Source organism: Oryzias melastigma, unplaced genomic scaffold, assembly GCF_002922805.2.
Source record: "Oryzias melastigma strain HK-1 unplaced genomic scaffold, ASM292280v2 sc00246, whole genome shotgun sequence".
Taxonomy (NCBI): domain Eukaryota; kingdom Metazoa; phylum Chordata; class Actinopteri; order Beloniformes; family Adrianichthyidae; genus Oryzias; species Oryzias melastigma.
In genome coordinates this window covers 479,797-495,953 of record NW_023416888.1, presented here as the reverse complement: position 1 = coordinate 495,953, position 16,157 = coordinate 479,797, and the positions used below count along the sequence as shown (strand labels likewise).

The 16,157-nt window shown below is 43.7% G+C and overlaps 1 protein-coding gene and 1 non-coding gene across 4 annotated transcripts in view; both read right to left on the bottom strand.

Annotated features, from left to right (window-relative positions):
- The window catches only part of LOC112140649, a 16,811-nt gene extending 4,587 nt beyond the window's left edge, over nt 1–12,224 (bottom strand). Inside the window, exons 1-7 of one of the 3 annotated variants that reach the window (XM_024263650.2) lie at nt 11,790–12,224; nt 11,035–11,681; nt 9,683–9,716; nt 9,385–9,578; nt 9,251–9,311; nt 8,709–8,789; nt 8,551–8,616 (exon numbers count right to left, since the gene is read on the bottom strand). In XM_024263650.2, coding sequence (XP_024119418.1) covers nt 8,551–8,616; nt 8,709–8,789; nt 9,251–9,263 — 160 coding nt within the window. In that variant the 5' untranslated portion in view covers nt 9,264–9,311; nt 9,385–9,578; nt 9,683–9,716; nt 11,035–11,681; nt 11,790–12,224. Of the gene's footprint in view, nt 1–8,550; nt 8,617–8,708; nt 8,790–9,250; nt 9,579–9,682; nt 9,717–11,034; nt 11,682–11,789 lie in introns of all 3 variants that reach the window. The other 2 variants (XM_024263651.2, XM_024263649.2) reach the window with 2 other exon arrangements.
- On the bottom strand, nt 7,194–7,312 carry LOC112140658. The gene has a single exon (XR_002918221.1). It is a non-coding gene; the product is annotated as a 5S ribosomal RNA (ribosomal RNA).
- Nucleotides 12,225–16,157: the final 3,933 nt, after the last annotated feature.

Genomic DNA, 16,157 nt, shown 5'->3' with positions numbered 1-16,157 from the left:
AGCAAGCCAATCAGCGGCAGAAGGTTCAGCTGTGCAGCCACATTTTCCTTTTTTCCTGCTCCACCCTCTTCATCTGTGTCCTCCTGAATGCGGAGAAAAAACCCAGCACCCCCTGTTGAAAGGAGAACTCCCAGTTCTCTTTTTGTTGGGTCCGGAGTCAGGAACGCTGTTCAGATAATGGCGATAGATTCAGACAAACCCCGTTTGTACGTTTCACCTTTGCCACGGGAGGATTAGATTCTGCACAAATTTGTGCTTTAAAATCCTGTCGTCCAGAAGCAACAGGCTGGTTTTATTGCCAGATGACATAAGCATTTCAGGCATTTGCATATCCAATCATGTTTCAGGTTGAAGTTTCTGTGTCCTCATGAGGTAATAGCAATTTGGGTTCACACGTTTTGGAGATGGGCAGCTCCCACATCCTTCTGCAGGGTAGTGACCTTGATTCTCACGAGATCAGACGAGATCGGGCGCTCTCAGGAAAGTGTGGTCGTAAGCCGCTAGAAGTGTCCAAACCACGGCCAGTTAACTAGTACGCTCTAGCTTTGGAAAGTCTGAAAACACACTGGCTCGCAGCTCGAAAGCCATGTACCTGGATGAGCAAGCCAATCAGCGGCAGAAGGTTCAGCTGTGCAGCCACGTTTTCCTTTTTTCCTGCTCCACCCTCTTCATCTGTGTCCTCCTGAATGCGGAGAAAAACCCAGCACCCCCCAAACACCTTTTGAAACGCACACACTTGCAGTAGAAATAGTCCACAACGACAGGTTTTCAAACAAGAAAGGTTCAGCCATTCAGGGAGTAGGATTAGGCATTCGCACCTTAATGCTGACGACTCTAAAGGTAAATGAGCTCATTGGGTGAAGCGTGACAGAATTATCTCTGTATTAAAAAAAAAGAAAGAAAGGTGGGATTAGTACTGGTTAGTACCTGGTCTCCCATCCAGGTACTAACCAGACCCAACCCTGCTTAGCTTCCGAGATCAGACGAGATCGGGCGCCCTTTTTTTTTTTTTTTTTTTTAATTGTAAAATTTTAAAAAACGATACACAAATATTAACAAACCATAACCAAGACAAACATAATCAGTGAATCAAAAACAAGTCAAGACCTGAAAATAAAGAAACAAACAGAAAAACATCACGAATTTTCAAAATAAAACATGAAGTCCACTCTGATCAACACTAAACAAAGTTTGTCCCTCCGGCGCCCCCTTTGTGAAGTCCAGTCCTGTCTTGTAGAGCAGCAGGAGGTGGGCCCTTAGAAGATGATGAAGCAGGTGCCACCTGTCCACACACCGGCCTTCTTTCATCCTTCTTGTCCTTGCCACGTAGACGACATATCTCCCATACGCCAGTACAAGGTCGACCAATCGCCAGCCTTTCTCCCGTTTCTCCTTGTCGACCCCAAAAAGAATCGCCCACCTCCAGTCTCCAGCAGATGCCCAGGAAAAACGGCAGCGGTCTCGCACCATCTGTCGCACCCTCTGCAAGAAACCAACCACCACATGACAGTCCAAAACCATGTGGGCCAGTGTTTCAGGTACAATGCCACAGACTGGGCACAACCTGCTATACTGCGCTCTATTAATCTGATGGAGCACCACACTAGAGTAAATTTTTCTGTGTTGCAGTCTGAAGTCCATATCCCATACCATGTGTGGGGACAAACTCCTCTTCAGACTCACCCACATGCTAGACATATCCTGTCCAGGAAATGCCTTCCCCCAAACCTGTTCTGCCCATGGGACTCTGGTCCACCTCTCAGTCACCATCTTAGACCAGGCCCTGGTTGGAACCTCCCACACCTCTCTAGGCGCCCCGTTGTGGACCACTCTGAAAGAGAGACCTTTCCCTTGTAATGTTGAGAATCCTCTGCCCCTCAATAACCTTAGCCACTGCTGGAGGAAAGCCTCAACTATTCTCCTGTAAGTTTTCCTGGTCCTATGTCTCCTCCCGCTATCCATCCCTCCACAAAACCTACGTAATATCACTGATTCGTCACACAATACCCCACCGTTTACAATATCCCTCACCACAATGCAGCCACTCTCCTCCAGTGCCTTACACACAAATGAGACACCAGTCATCGATAGCGCACTATTCCTGAAAAGGGGTTGTTGCAATACTTGGTCTGGAGACGAGACATATTGCGCTACTAATCCACCAACCCCCCTCCAAGCTTTAACCATTTCTGCCACAAACTGGTCTAGCCCCACCTGCACACTCCCCCACCCCTGGCAGAAAATGCCTAATCCCCGACTCGTGTCTCTCTCAAGTTCCCCTACCACAAAATCCTTCCATACGTGAGTTACATGTTTGTCTAACAGTCTACTCACCATCTTTAACCTCAGAGCTTCCCGTCTTGCACCCACATCCACCAAACGCAGTCCACCTTTGTGAATGACTTTGGCCATTGTTCCTTTGGCGATTTGACTTGCTCTAGACCCCCAGAGGAATCCTGAAAACACCCCATCTATCCTACTCAGCAATGTGCTTGACAGGGGAAGAACAGATAAGATATAATTTAACGAAGCCCCTGCCAATCAATTAATAACAACCACCTTCCCCCTCCATGTTAATCTTCTTAACTTCCATAAGGACAAAATCCCAGAAATCTTTGAAAGCACTCCATGCCAATTTTTGAGAGCCACTTGATGCGAGTCTCCACTCAACCAAACTCCCAAAACCTTGAAACCTCCCTCTGCTTCCCTAAAACCCCACCCGTTCCGTGTACCAGTCCGATCCCCCAAAAACCAAATCACAGACTTCATAAAATTTACCTCTGCCCCCGAGGCGCCACAAAAAAGTGTCAAACGCTTTAACGCAGCATCAACACTGTGCTCATCTCGCAACACTAGAGTCGTGTCATCAGCATACTGAAAAATTTTCACCTCACTTCTAGCTGGTGTGATCACGCCGGAGATATTGCTAGTCTTATTCACCAGTAGAGCCAAAGGCTCAACCGTCAGGCTGTATAGCATTGCTGACAGCGGGCATCCCTGCCGGATCGACCTCTGCACTCCAAACACACCAGTCAGCAAACCGTTGCACGCCACCAGACTAGTCGCTGAGTCATACAAAGATTTTAAACGTGAGACAAACAAAGGCCCAAAACCAAAACGATCCAACACATGCCATAAAAAAGAATGTTCCACCTTGTCAAAAGCCTTAACAAAATCCACACTCAAGACAACGCTTTGTGCCGTGTGCCCAACAGAGTACCTCAAGGACAGAATCACATCTACTATATCTCTCCCCGGCACACCATACGCTTGCGTGGATGAAAGAAAAGAGGGAATCACCTCTCTCATCCTTCCTGCGAAGACTGAAGCCAGGATCTTATAGTCCAGATTCAAAAGAGTGATAGGCCGGTAGTTAGCCAAATCACACCTTTCACCCTTCCGTTTATATATCAGCTTGACAGTTCCCAAGCAAAAAAACGCCAGTGGGGCCTGCCCCCTGAAAAAAGCAGCGAACAGCTGCTGCAGAATCGGCAACAACTCAGCCTGAAACGCTTTATAGAATTCAGCAGTCAATACATCCGCACCCGGGGATTTGTTATTATGCTTTCTCATAATAGCTGTTCTAATTTCTGCCCCACAAACATCAGCCTCACACACCCCCACCTCCTCTTCACTCAATCTGGAGTTGACATGTTGCAGACACTCATCAATTGCAGTCACATCACAACCTCTTTCACGGAAGAGATCGGAGTAAAACCACTCTACTCCTTTCAAAATTTTCTCTGGCTGGACACACAGCACCCCATCTTTGTCTCTTAGGGCTCTGATGACGGCTTTCTCCTGCCTGTTTTTCTCCAAACCAAGAAAAAAAGCAGAGGACCTCTCACCGTCAGTGAAGTCCCGCACCCTTGCTCGTACAGCAGCAGCTTTACACCGCTCAAACTCAAACCTTTGCAAGTGTGAGAGGGCCGCAGTATACACAGCCGCATCCCTCATCGGGTCTTCCGCTAGCAAGGCAGCCTCCGTGTTCAGTATGTCCCTCGCACACTTTTCTTCTTCCAGTACCTTCCGTTTCCTCCTCTTTCAATACGCTACTGTCAGTTTCTTCAATTTCACCTTCAGTCCTGCCCACCAACTAAAAACATCATCCACCTCAGGTAACTGCTCAGCACTAAAAAGAAGCAGTGTCCTCACCTTGTTGACATAACTCTCCTCCGTCAATACACTGTTATTTAAAATCCACAACCCACCATTAGAACGCCCTTTCACCTCACCCACGACCACCTGTATTTTAGTGTGATCGTTCCATGTGCAAAAATCATAAGAAACATCAGAAACGAGAGATGTTGCCACATGACCTGCAAGCACCAAGTCAATCCGTGTCTGTTTTAACTTGCCCTGCACCACTTGTCTTCTCGAGAATTCCCTCTTATCAGGATTCCTCACTCTCCACACATCAATAATATTTAAATCCAGCATAAGAGAGAACAACTCACTTCTGGTCACATCACACTTATGGACATTATTCCTGGATAGATCTAGCTTCGATAATACAGTGTTAAAATCTCCAATCAGCAAAGAGTTCTCGTTAAGTAATGGTCTTAACGAACGAAAAAACAATTTACGTTCTCCCGGTTCATTTGAAGCATAAATATTAAAAACCCTCAACTTCTTGTCTCCCCACACAACATCCAAAACTAGTTTCCTCCCCTCAGGATCTGTCTCCACCAGGGCCACTGTGTCAAAAACACCCTGTCTCACAAACACAGAGACCCCGCTGTCCTCTCAGGACCAACTGCATAAAAGGCAGGACCCTCCCACCGCCTCCGAGTCTTCTCAAAAACCTCCACTGTCCAGCGCAGCTCCTGCAAGCAGATTATGCCACACGATGTTGCAAAAATTCCACCTATCTTGGCTTCGTTGGTCACTCCTCTAATGTTTAGGTTGGAAATACTGAACATTATTACAAGAAAAGCACAAAAAGAAACCCACAAACCTGTCATGTTGTCTGTTGCCTCTGTCTCCGCAGTCGTTTAGAGTCTCGCCTCCTCCGTTGCGCTCACCCTAAAACAGCCATGTCCAAGGTGTCATCCACCACATCATCAACGACCATCTTCTGAGACTGGTCCACAGGCTCTTCCTGCCGAGGGGGTAAAGATGTCACACGTTGCGTTCGCAAATCACGGCAGCTCACCTCTTCAGAATCATGGACCTCTCCATAATTCGAGGAAGAAGCATGCGCCCTGAGACCTCCAGACGCTTCTTCCAGGACAGGGTTCATCACCCCTCCTGTCCGGACAGGGGCAGAGCCAGCGATCACATGCAGAGCTCCCCCCTTTACGGAATCAGACATCATCGGGGTAGGACCCACTCTGGGAGTCCCCCCCGCCTGGATAGGAGCAGCGGCAGCACTCTGGAGCTGTCCACCCTCCTTCACAGGAACGTCGGCTATCGACAGCTGGTCTGCCTCAGAGACCCCCGCCGCTCGGACCAGACTGGGACCTTCATCCACCTCCTGAATACCGAGAACGCCTTCCCCCTCGGTCGCCTGCACAAAATCCGCCTCCTTCCTTGGGAGCACAGCTTCTTCAAGCTGTCCGTAGTCAGGGTATGATCAGGCTCTGATGCACTGACTCTCTGCGGTGAACCTGCAGTGGGCGCAACCCCCGTCTTCTCATCCTGCGAACAGAGGCAGTGCTCCATGATAGACTTGCACACAGTGCAAAAAGTGGGTGTCATCTTGCACTCTCTAGCATAGTGGCCCTGTACCCCACATTTGTGACACATAAAGTCAGGGCATTCCCTAACAATGTGCCCAGGCTGAAGACAGATCCTGCACACCTTCACCTGCTTGTCATGCAGAACCCTAAAAAACTCAGGCCCTGACGCAGTCTGGAACCTAGCCGAATATGGAAGAGATTGTACAGTTTCGCTAAATTTCACTTTGACAAAGCGCGTACCATCCGCCACGCTCGTCCCCGGCCACATCCGTCTCATGATCGGCGTCACTGCAGACACTCCCCAACCGTGCAGCTTCTCCAAGACCTCCGAATCATGTATGTAGGCCGACAAACTCAAAAACGAGACCATAAGCTCATTATTTGTGAGACTTGTCCCCAAAACTTTTGTATTTTTAATCTTGAAACCATCCAACAATCTATCTCTACCTACCACATTAGAGAGCGTCACTTCAAAACGTTTCTCCCCCACCGCCCTACAGGCCACAACACCACCACACAGCAATTTACAATACTTAAGCAATTCCACAACAGAAACTTGATCGTCACCCACCAATTAAACTTGGACCGTCAAGTCCTTCTCATATTTAACTCCCACAGGCGAAACGCTCCCAGCAGCACGAACTACTCCACTCTTGCTCTCCCCACCCCCCGTCCCTCCGACCGCCGCACCCCCGGCTGAAATCTCCCTTCCTACTCCAACCGCTCCACTCTTCACAAAAGAACCACCAGCCGATGCCATGGTGAGAAAAAAAACTAACTAACAACACTCCCCTGACACCTCCCTACCCCAAAAGGGACCAGAAAAAAGCCCTAAATAATAAGGAGCAAAAACACATGAAACCCATGAAACCCCCCCCGCCTCCAACAGTCAAAGACTGTGAGGAGAGAAGAAACCAAGAAAGGAAGTCAAAACTAGACAAAAACACCCAAGAGAAAACAGAGCACCAGCAAAAAAAAAACAACAAACCTCCAGAGACAAACTCACACCTGCCACAGATGCACCTGATTGCCTCCCTAACCAGTACGCTCTAGCCTCGGAAAGTCAGAAAACACACTGGCTCGCAGCACTAGGCCATGTACCTGGATGAGCAAGCCAATCAGCAGCAGAAGGTTCAGCTGTGCAGCCACGTTTTCCTTTTTTCCTGCTCCACCCTCTTCATCTGTGTCCTCCTTAATGCGGAGAAAAACCCAGCACCCCCCAAACAGCTTTTGAAACGCACACACTTGCAGTAGAAATAGTCCACAACAACAGGTTTTCAATCAAGAAAGGTTCAGCCTTTCAGGGAGTAGGATTAGGCATTCGCACCTTAATGCTGACGGCTCTGAAGGTCAATGAGCTCATTGGGTGAAGCGTGACAGAATTATCTCTGTATTAAAAAAAGAAAGAAAGAAAGGTGGGATTAGAAAAAAAAAAAAAAGAAGCACAAGTTGACGCGCTGTTGCTTTTTGAAAAGTGTAAGGCCCTCTAGTGGTGGACAGAAAGAGTTTGAAAGCTTACAGCATCTGGTATTTCCAGGCGGTCTCCCTTCCAGGTACTAACCAGACCCAACCCTGCTTAGCTTCCGAGATCAGACGAGATCGGGCGCTCTCAGGGAGGTGTGGCCATAAGCTGCTAGAAGTGTCAAAACCACGGCCGGTTAACCAGTACGCTCTATCTTTGGAAAGTCCGAAAACACACTGGCTCGCAGCTCTAGGCCATGTACCTGGATGAGCAAGCCAATCAGCGGCAGAAGGTTCAGCTGTGCAGCCACGTTTTCCTTTTTTCCTGCTCCACCCTCTTCATCTGTGTCCTCCTGAATGCGGAGAAAAACCCAGCACCCCCCAAACAGCTTTTGAAACGCACACACTTGCAGTAGAAATAGTCCACAACGACAGGTTTTCAATCAAGAAAGGTTCAGCCATTCAGGGAGTAGGATTAGGCAATCGCACCTTAATGCTGACGGCTCTGAAGGTCAATGAGCTCATTGGGCGAAGCCATCCATCCATTTTCTTGACCGCTGTGTCCCTTTTGGGGTCGCGGGGGTGCCGGAGCCTATCCCGGCTGCTGATGGGCGAAGGCGGGGTTCACCCTGGACAGGTCGCCAGTCTGTCGCAGGGCCTCAATCACACACACATTCACCATCACATCCACACCTAGGGGCAATTTAGGGTCACCAATTAACCTATGAAGCATGTTTTTGGACGGTGGGAGGAAGCCGGAGTCCCCGGTGAAAACCCACGCATGCACGGGGAGAACATGCAAACTCCACACAGAAAGGTCCCAGCCTGGATTCGAACCAGGGCCTTCTTGCTGTGAGGCAAGAGCGCTAACCACTGTGCCACCGTGCAGCCCATTGGGCGAAGCGTGACGGAATTATCTCTGTATAAAAAAAATAAAAATTTGGAGCAAAATTTCTCCCAGGCCTGCAGACCTTATCCCTCTCTCTCTGTCCCTACCGCATCCTTCTTCCAGCAGCACGTTCTCTGAGGAACCAGCACCTGTTGACCAATCAGGAAACACTGTGAGACCAGCCAATCTGTGCCCTCTTCGTCTGATGCTGATTCTTAGAAGACTGGAAGATAAGCTTCCAGCACATGCCCAGGAGAGGAGGAGAAATTTGGCAACACTGGCACCTGACTCACCTGCGGGGTGGCAGCGAGGCCCAGCGCCCCCATTTTGATTTTTTAACGCTTCCGTTAACGGGGGTGAAATTTTGGCTCAAAGGCGCAGAAAGATAGAATGTTAAAGCAAAAACAATATGGTCCTTGCAGTCAGTAGACTGCTGCTGCGGGCCATAATAACACGTTAAACTTAAAAAAAAAAGGTGAATATCACTCCAAAAGACAATATTAAGCCCCGTCCCCTCACCTGGTCCATGGGTTTGTCCATCCCCACGTCCTTGGTAGGTGACCTTGGTGTCACCCCCACATGGTCCTGGACAGAAACATGAGACGTATTTAATATCATGCCAACATAAATTACATGCTCAAGCATTTTGACAGAATAAAACCACCATCATTATATACTTGAGCTGGCACCCGCTCCCTCCTGGCACACCTGGCAGGTGAAGGCCGGGGTTTCACCTCCACGTGTTTGGGAACCTCCACCTTAGTGGAAAAACAGAAGAACACAATCAAAATCACAAATTATCAAATGTGTTACTCCCAATTTAAACCGAAAAAAAAAAATTCACTTGAAAATTTTTATTTTTTACCTCTCCAATACACACTGTAACCCTTCCGCTCTCCTTAGTTTGTTTACATTAAAAGTGGGGTCATCTGGACCCCCCAAGACAGTGCGCTGAACTTTTTTTTTATCTTTGATTTTTGAGTTTCACTAATGTCCATGACAGACATAAAATCCTGTCCACCTTTGTCATGGAAGAAATCACATATCAATATGTGGTTGGAGTCAACTGGACCCCAAAGAGAGCGGAAGGGTTAATGTGTGATCTTCTTACCTGGAGCCTGGGGGGCAGCCCTTTGGGATGCACCCACAGCCCTCCAGCGAAGCCTGGCACGAGCTGTCTGAGAACACTTCTACCAGACTGTTCCGTTGGACCACCAACCTGCACTGCACATGCTGCTTTCTGGTCTGGGCTTCAGGAAACTGCGTTCACCTTGAACACACTGACAAGTTTAAAACTGACAAAATGATTTCATTTGTATGAAATGAGCTGATCCATACCTTTGGGTTACTAACCTTGCAAGTTTACTCAAAAGGGTTGGTTGTACGCTGTGCCCCCTCACAACCACCTTAGGAGTGACTCGCTGGGCAACAGGCCGGGAAGACGCAGAAGGCGGCGCCTGGACGACTGGCTCCACCAGATGCTAGGAGGCGTACTCCCAGAGCAGAGAAGCCAGAACGACCATCCCTCCATCATCATTCAGTTGGACCTGGGGCACATTTAAAAAAAAAAAAAAAAGAATAGATTTGCTTTGAAACTTTTTGTGCTGGGCAAGGCTGTCAGCATCAAATACGACCAGTGTTGTCAACTTACCCCATTGTGGGCCCACAAGGCAAAGCGGTCCAAGCTGAAGTGCTCAGCGACACAAGGGGGGGAACAAACATTTAGCATAAAACATAATCAGTCAGGTGCATAATAGTGCCTCTATTGTGTCAGACCCAAGTGCTCACAAAAGAAGCAGGGGGCTGTTTAGACTGTGTCAAAAAACAAGCTTTTAAACACAGCAAAGACAGCAGGGTGGTGGCAGAACATAACTTTGTACGATAACTCACAAGCATGGAGAGAAAATGGACTCACTCCGATTTGTGGGAGCATAACTTTGGATTTGTGTGTGTATATTCTTGACTTGTTACTCATAACATTTTTTTTTGTGCATAGGTAAAAGAATTACAAAAAAATACAAAATACAATTTAAACATGCACCAATTAAAATTACAACAGCTTGAAACTTTTACACAAAAATCTTTCGAAAAAATATGCACAAATCACCACACATGCACGAAGCCATGTTTGCCTAAATTCCCCTTCAACTGAAATAATGCCCCAGTTCCCAGTTGTCATTTATGTTTCCTCAAAATGAAAAAAAATGGCAAAAGGTTCGATCCACTTGGCCAGATTTTTATTTAAGTAAGCCTAATGCAGAAAAGTAATTCTTTTTCAAAACTGTCTACTTGCCATTCAGAGGCAAAGTATATAATTGCTTTTACTTGTATAGAATAGAAGAAAAAATTTGGACGGTGCATTAAAGCCACAATGATATGTTTTCTAGCATTTTTATTTTTTACTTTCAAACATAGCAAACACCTGTGACCATAAAACAACAAATCATCACAACTAGGGCTGTGGATCATTGCTTAGGTGGCGATCTGATTCGATTCACGAATCAAGCTCAACGATTCACGAATCGAATCACGATTCTTACTTTTTAATATGTTTATTGCCATGTGTATGTCTATTTACTGGATGGATGAAAATTAAAATTTTTTGTATTTAATCATCATTTATACATTTATTTAGAACAGGAGATCAAAATGAACAAAACTGATTAAAACACACAAAGATTCAGATGGAAAGAAATGTTGTTTGTCATTTTAAACTTTTTTTTTTTTTTAATCAATCTTCTGGTTCAGCAGTAAAACAACATAAAAGGATAAAAATCACTGCTGTTTTGGATCATTTAACAACAGAATCTGAAAATGTTCTCCACAGTTTTCTATCCTCAAAGTTCTTCAATATTTTACGTTCTAAGCATTACATATTGGTGGAGAGCTCGTATGAAAAACGTTTTTTTGTTTGTTTTTTCGCTGCAGAATCGGCTGATTCACGTTGATTACATCCGCCTTTCAGCAGCGCGAGGCTGTTTCTTTAGAATAAGCTCCTCTTACCTTTCCTCTTTGTCACTCTGTGTATGATCCATGGATTGGTTCAAAGTTGAAAGTAGCTTCCAATGGGCAGTTTTCTTCTCTGACTCCTCCTCTTCAGCAGGAGAATCTTCTGGGCTGGGAAGCTAATGCAGTCATTAAAGCGTTTCTCCTCGAAGTCGCAGCTCAGAGGACATGTGTTCTGTTGGATAGAGTAGAGACACAATGCACATGTGTTTATCTGTTGGTAGAATCACAACAATATCATTTATTCTTCTACAATAACAATGTCAACAAATCTCCAATAATCACATAAAATGACCTCAAACATTCATGAACAAATTACATATTTTATTCATAACTGATGATCAATTCTTTCACCATTCTTTCTCTTCCTTTTGAATCAAAATGTGTGCATTCACTGACAAATATTAAAGTTTAATGTGAATGAAAAACGTCTCATAAAGCATTCCAGCTCAACATAACATTTTTTCTAATTCCACTGTCTGGCTTAAACTATTTTTTATCATCTTCTTATCTCATCCTCTGTCAACTGTTACCTAATTTGTCGACAAACTGAAGGCTGATTTACTCAGACTGCCACTTGAGATTATTTTTCCAATCTTTGTTTATTTTCCATTTGGTCAGTTAGCAGTCAACAGGTAAAAACCCTAAAACACACATAATAATGGCAATAAATAATTACAAATTCAAATATATTACAGAATAGCAATAAACAACGTTCGTTTACTTTATGTTCAATACTTTCCCACGGGTACCTGAAGTGCACACAGCCACCTTCCCACAGGACACCGATCAATCAGGAAATAAGTGATCACGGTCATTCCAGCGCTCAGAGTCACTTCTTACCGGCTGCCTCTGCTACAGGTGGAGGATAAATGCTTACAGGTAGGCATGCTTTACACGCGCTACTGAGCCTGTATCTCGCCGGTGCTTTTTCCTGAATGATCTGTGTGCGTCGCTAAAACAAGTCCGACGCAACGCGCCCTGTTTGCTCAACACTTCCGTCACGCGACTCAAACCCTCAGCGCAACAGCCTCTTTAAATGAAAATATAATATCAATACTTGGTGAGAACTAGTAATTTTGCTGTGAAATGCAGATTAATGTAGGATTTTAAGTTTACGGACTAAAACAAAGAGCCGCGGTACTGCCAACTAGTGATGTGCGAGTCGTGAACGAATCGTTCAAAACTCGCGANCCACGATTACCCCGTGGAAATCGTACAAAAAAGGCGCTCATACTCAGACATTAAAAAAGTTCTGAAGGAGCGCGGAATCTGTTTTCAAACCCCATACACCAGACTGAGGATTCATTGGAAAGAAGGCGTCCAAAGCTACAGCAGCGCGATGGAAGCAGCGCAGGATATAAACAAGAGAGGGATCGGCGTTAGCATACCGGACAGCGAAAGCAGCGGGAGACCGGAACAGACCAGAGCAGCAGAAGGCTGGCAGCGCGTCGGAGGAACAGCGTGGCGTGCACACGAGAAGCTCCAGGAATACCAAAGGAAATAACTTCAAGGAAACTACAAACAGAGCGGATTTCAATGAAAAGGCCGAGACGGAGCCTACAGACTGAAGACGAAGGAATGTTGGACAATACTAGATTCATGTCTAGGAGCAGACCCCCATCCGGAATGGGGACATCCTGCCAACCCACCAACAGGGACAAGAGAGGAGAGAAGGACCTTTTCTCCATGTGGAAGTCACAGTTCGTTTTGATGTTCAGGTTGTACAGTTTTTTGTTTTTTATTTTGAGTTGGTCATTGTCTAGGTCGGGGGTCGGCAACCTGTGGCTCCGGAGCCGCATGCGGCTCTTCAAGCACTCCCTTGCGGCTCATAGGCGCTTTTTCAAAAATGTTTGAAATTAATAAAAAATGTTGGAAGGAAATATAATATAGTGATTTGGGTGGGAGGAGAACCAAGCAGATGACTGGCAGGTTTGATTCCAGAGATCACTTGTGTCCCATATATTACACGACCCCAAGTGTTTGGAGGAAGTAACGTACACGCAGACTAGGTAAATCGGATGGTGTCAACATTTAGATCACCAAGCATGTAACAGTATTGAACCACTGAACAGCAGACACTGTGAGGAGCGTCACTCATACACACACCACTCTCACTCATGGTGCCGGTAAAACACTCAAGTCCCATAATGCAACACAAGAACAGACACTAACTCCACCCACTAACAAGGAACTATTTCTAAATTAACAGTCAGGCTGCCACAATATTTTTGTTTTAATACGATTTCTGTAGGAGGACAAACATGACGCAAACATCCTTTACGTTTTCCAGTTGTTGTGAGATGAGTGTAGATGCTTCCACGCCGTCTGAGTCAGCGCACAGCAGAATTCCTGCCCGTGCGTCTGGAGCGCACGTGAGCGCACGTTGCTACGCGGGTTTTTAAGTCGGGTCGTGAGCTCCACGTACAAGTCGGCACGCATTGAGCGCGCGTGGAAATCTTGAACCGGATTGAAGATTCAGCGCGGAAGCTGCNTGGAATTCTGAACAATGAAGCAATCATAAAAGATATAAAAACTGATATAAAACAATATATGGAGGATAATGATAATGGAGCAGTAGACTCTACAGTATTATGGGATACTCTCAAAGCAGTAATTAGGGGGAAACTAATTGCAAAAACAACATGGCTACGGAAAAAGAAAATTAAAAAATATGAAGAATATTCAGTAAAATTAAAAGAACTAGAACAGCAGTTTATAAAAAGAAATACATCAGAAATATATCAGCAAATACAAAATACTAAAAATCAAATCAATTACATGTTAGAGGAAGAAATAGAAAAAAAGATGATTTATTTCAAACACAGTTATCAGGAAGTTGGACCTAAATCTACAAAATTGTTAGCCAAAAGAATTAAAAAACAACAAGCACTAAATACAATCTATGAAGTCATTGATCCAGAGTCTAATAAAGTAACAAATAATCCGGAGGAAATTGAAAGAATATTCATTAATTACTATAAAAATCTATATTCACAACCCCCCTCGGCCAGCGATCAAGATAAGAGAAACTTTCTGGAAAACATAGATTTGCCATTTATTGGATTGAACCAAAATAAACTACTTAATGCTGAAATTACAGAAGAGGAAATATTANATTAATTACTATAAAAACCTATATTCACAACCTCCTTCAGCCAGTGATCAAGATAAAAGAAACTTTCTTAAAACATAGATCTGCCATTTATTGGATTGAATCAAAATAAACTACTTAATGCTGAAATTACTGAAGAGGAAATAATAAAAGCCATAAATTCTACGAAAACAAATAAATCACCAGGCAGTGACGGGTTCCCAGCTGAGTGGTATAAATTATTTAAAAATGAGCTGACTTCAATATTACATAGATCTTTAAACTGGACCCTACAAAAGAATAAAATGCCTATTTCCTGGTACGAAGCAATTATTTCAGTTATTTTAAAACCAGGGAAAAAAACAAGCAGTTGTGCACTAATTATAGACCTATTTCAGTACTAAATATAGATTCCAAAATGTATACATCCATAATTTGAAATAGAATAAACACATTTCTACCTGACCTTATTGATGAAGACCAAACAGGATTCATAAAAAATCGCCTGACACACGATAACATTAGGAGAACCTTGTACATAACTGAAAGAGCCCAAAGAGAACATAGAAGTACGGTTCTCTTAAGTATAGATGCAGAAAAAGCTTTTGACTCTGTTAATTGGAAATTTTTATTTTTAGCCTTAGAAAAAATGGGATTTAATAATAAATCAATAGAAACAAAAAAAACAATATATTCACAACCAACTGCTAGAATTAAAATAAATGGGAACCAAACAGAAAGATTTAAATTGGAAAGATCAACAAGGCAGGGTTGTGGGCTCTCCCCGACTCTATTTGCTCTTTTTATTGAGCCTCTGGCACAGGCAATTTGCGAAAAACCTGAAATTAGAGGAGTCTTAATGAATAGTGTTGAAGATAAAATAGGATTGTTTGCCGATGATTTAATAACGTACCTTGAACAACCAGAATCATCAATTCTTCATTTTATGAAAATGTTAGAAACATTTGGAAAATTATCGGGCTATAAAATAAATATTTTAAAAACTCAAATTCTAAAATTCAACTACAGTCCCTCTAAATGTATTGAAAATAATTTCAAATTCAACTGGAATATGAATAGTATTAAATACCTAGGGGTAGAAATAACATTAGACTTTTAAAATGTAAACATTAAAAACTATTCAGAAGTACAAGAAAAGATACAAAAAGACATTAAAAAATGGTCAACACTTCCACTAGACCTCAGCTCGAGAATTGAAATAGTAAAAATGAACATTTTGCCTCAGTTTTTATTTTTATTCCAAGCTCTACCAACACCGGTCACTAATGCCCAATTTACAAGGTAGGAAAAGATAATAAATAGATTCATATGGGATAATAAAAGATCCAGAATAAAACATGGCACCCTCCAGCTTCCAAACAACAAAGGAGGAATGGCACTTCCAAAACTGAGAGAATACTATATTGCCTCACAATTACGATACATATGCTGTTGGTGTAATCCATATTATATCGGAAAATGGAAAAATATAGAATGTGAACATTACAAGAACCCATTCAAAACATTATTGGAGATAAAGAGTTATATGAAACAAAGAAAATGCATCTAGACCCTATAACAAATCATACACTAATTGTATGGTTTAAACTACTTCAAAAATATAAAATCTTAAATGGCGTCAAAAAACTAAAATGGGTAGCATATGACAGGCAATTTAAACCAGCAGAATTTGACCATACTTATAAATATTGGACTACAAAAGGAATAACAGCATGGTGCTTGTTAGAAAAAGAAGGGCAGCTGGAGAGTTTTGAGAATTTGACTAAACAATTCAACCATGGAAAACAGGATTTTTTTAGATACTTACAAATGAGAAACTATTATAAGACTGTGATACAGAGCAACTCCTCAGGAGATGAGTGTGAGTTAGTTCAAACAATAATAAAGGCGTATAAAGACAACAATATTAAACTGATTAGTACACTGTATAAATCCTTAAAAGAGTATGATAAAAACACAACTTTAAATGTAAAAGATAACTGGGAAAAAGAACTAAATATAAAGA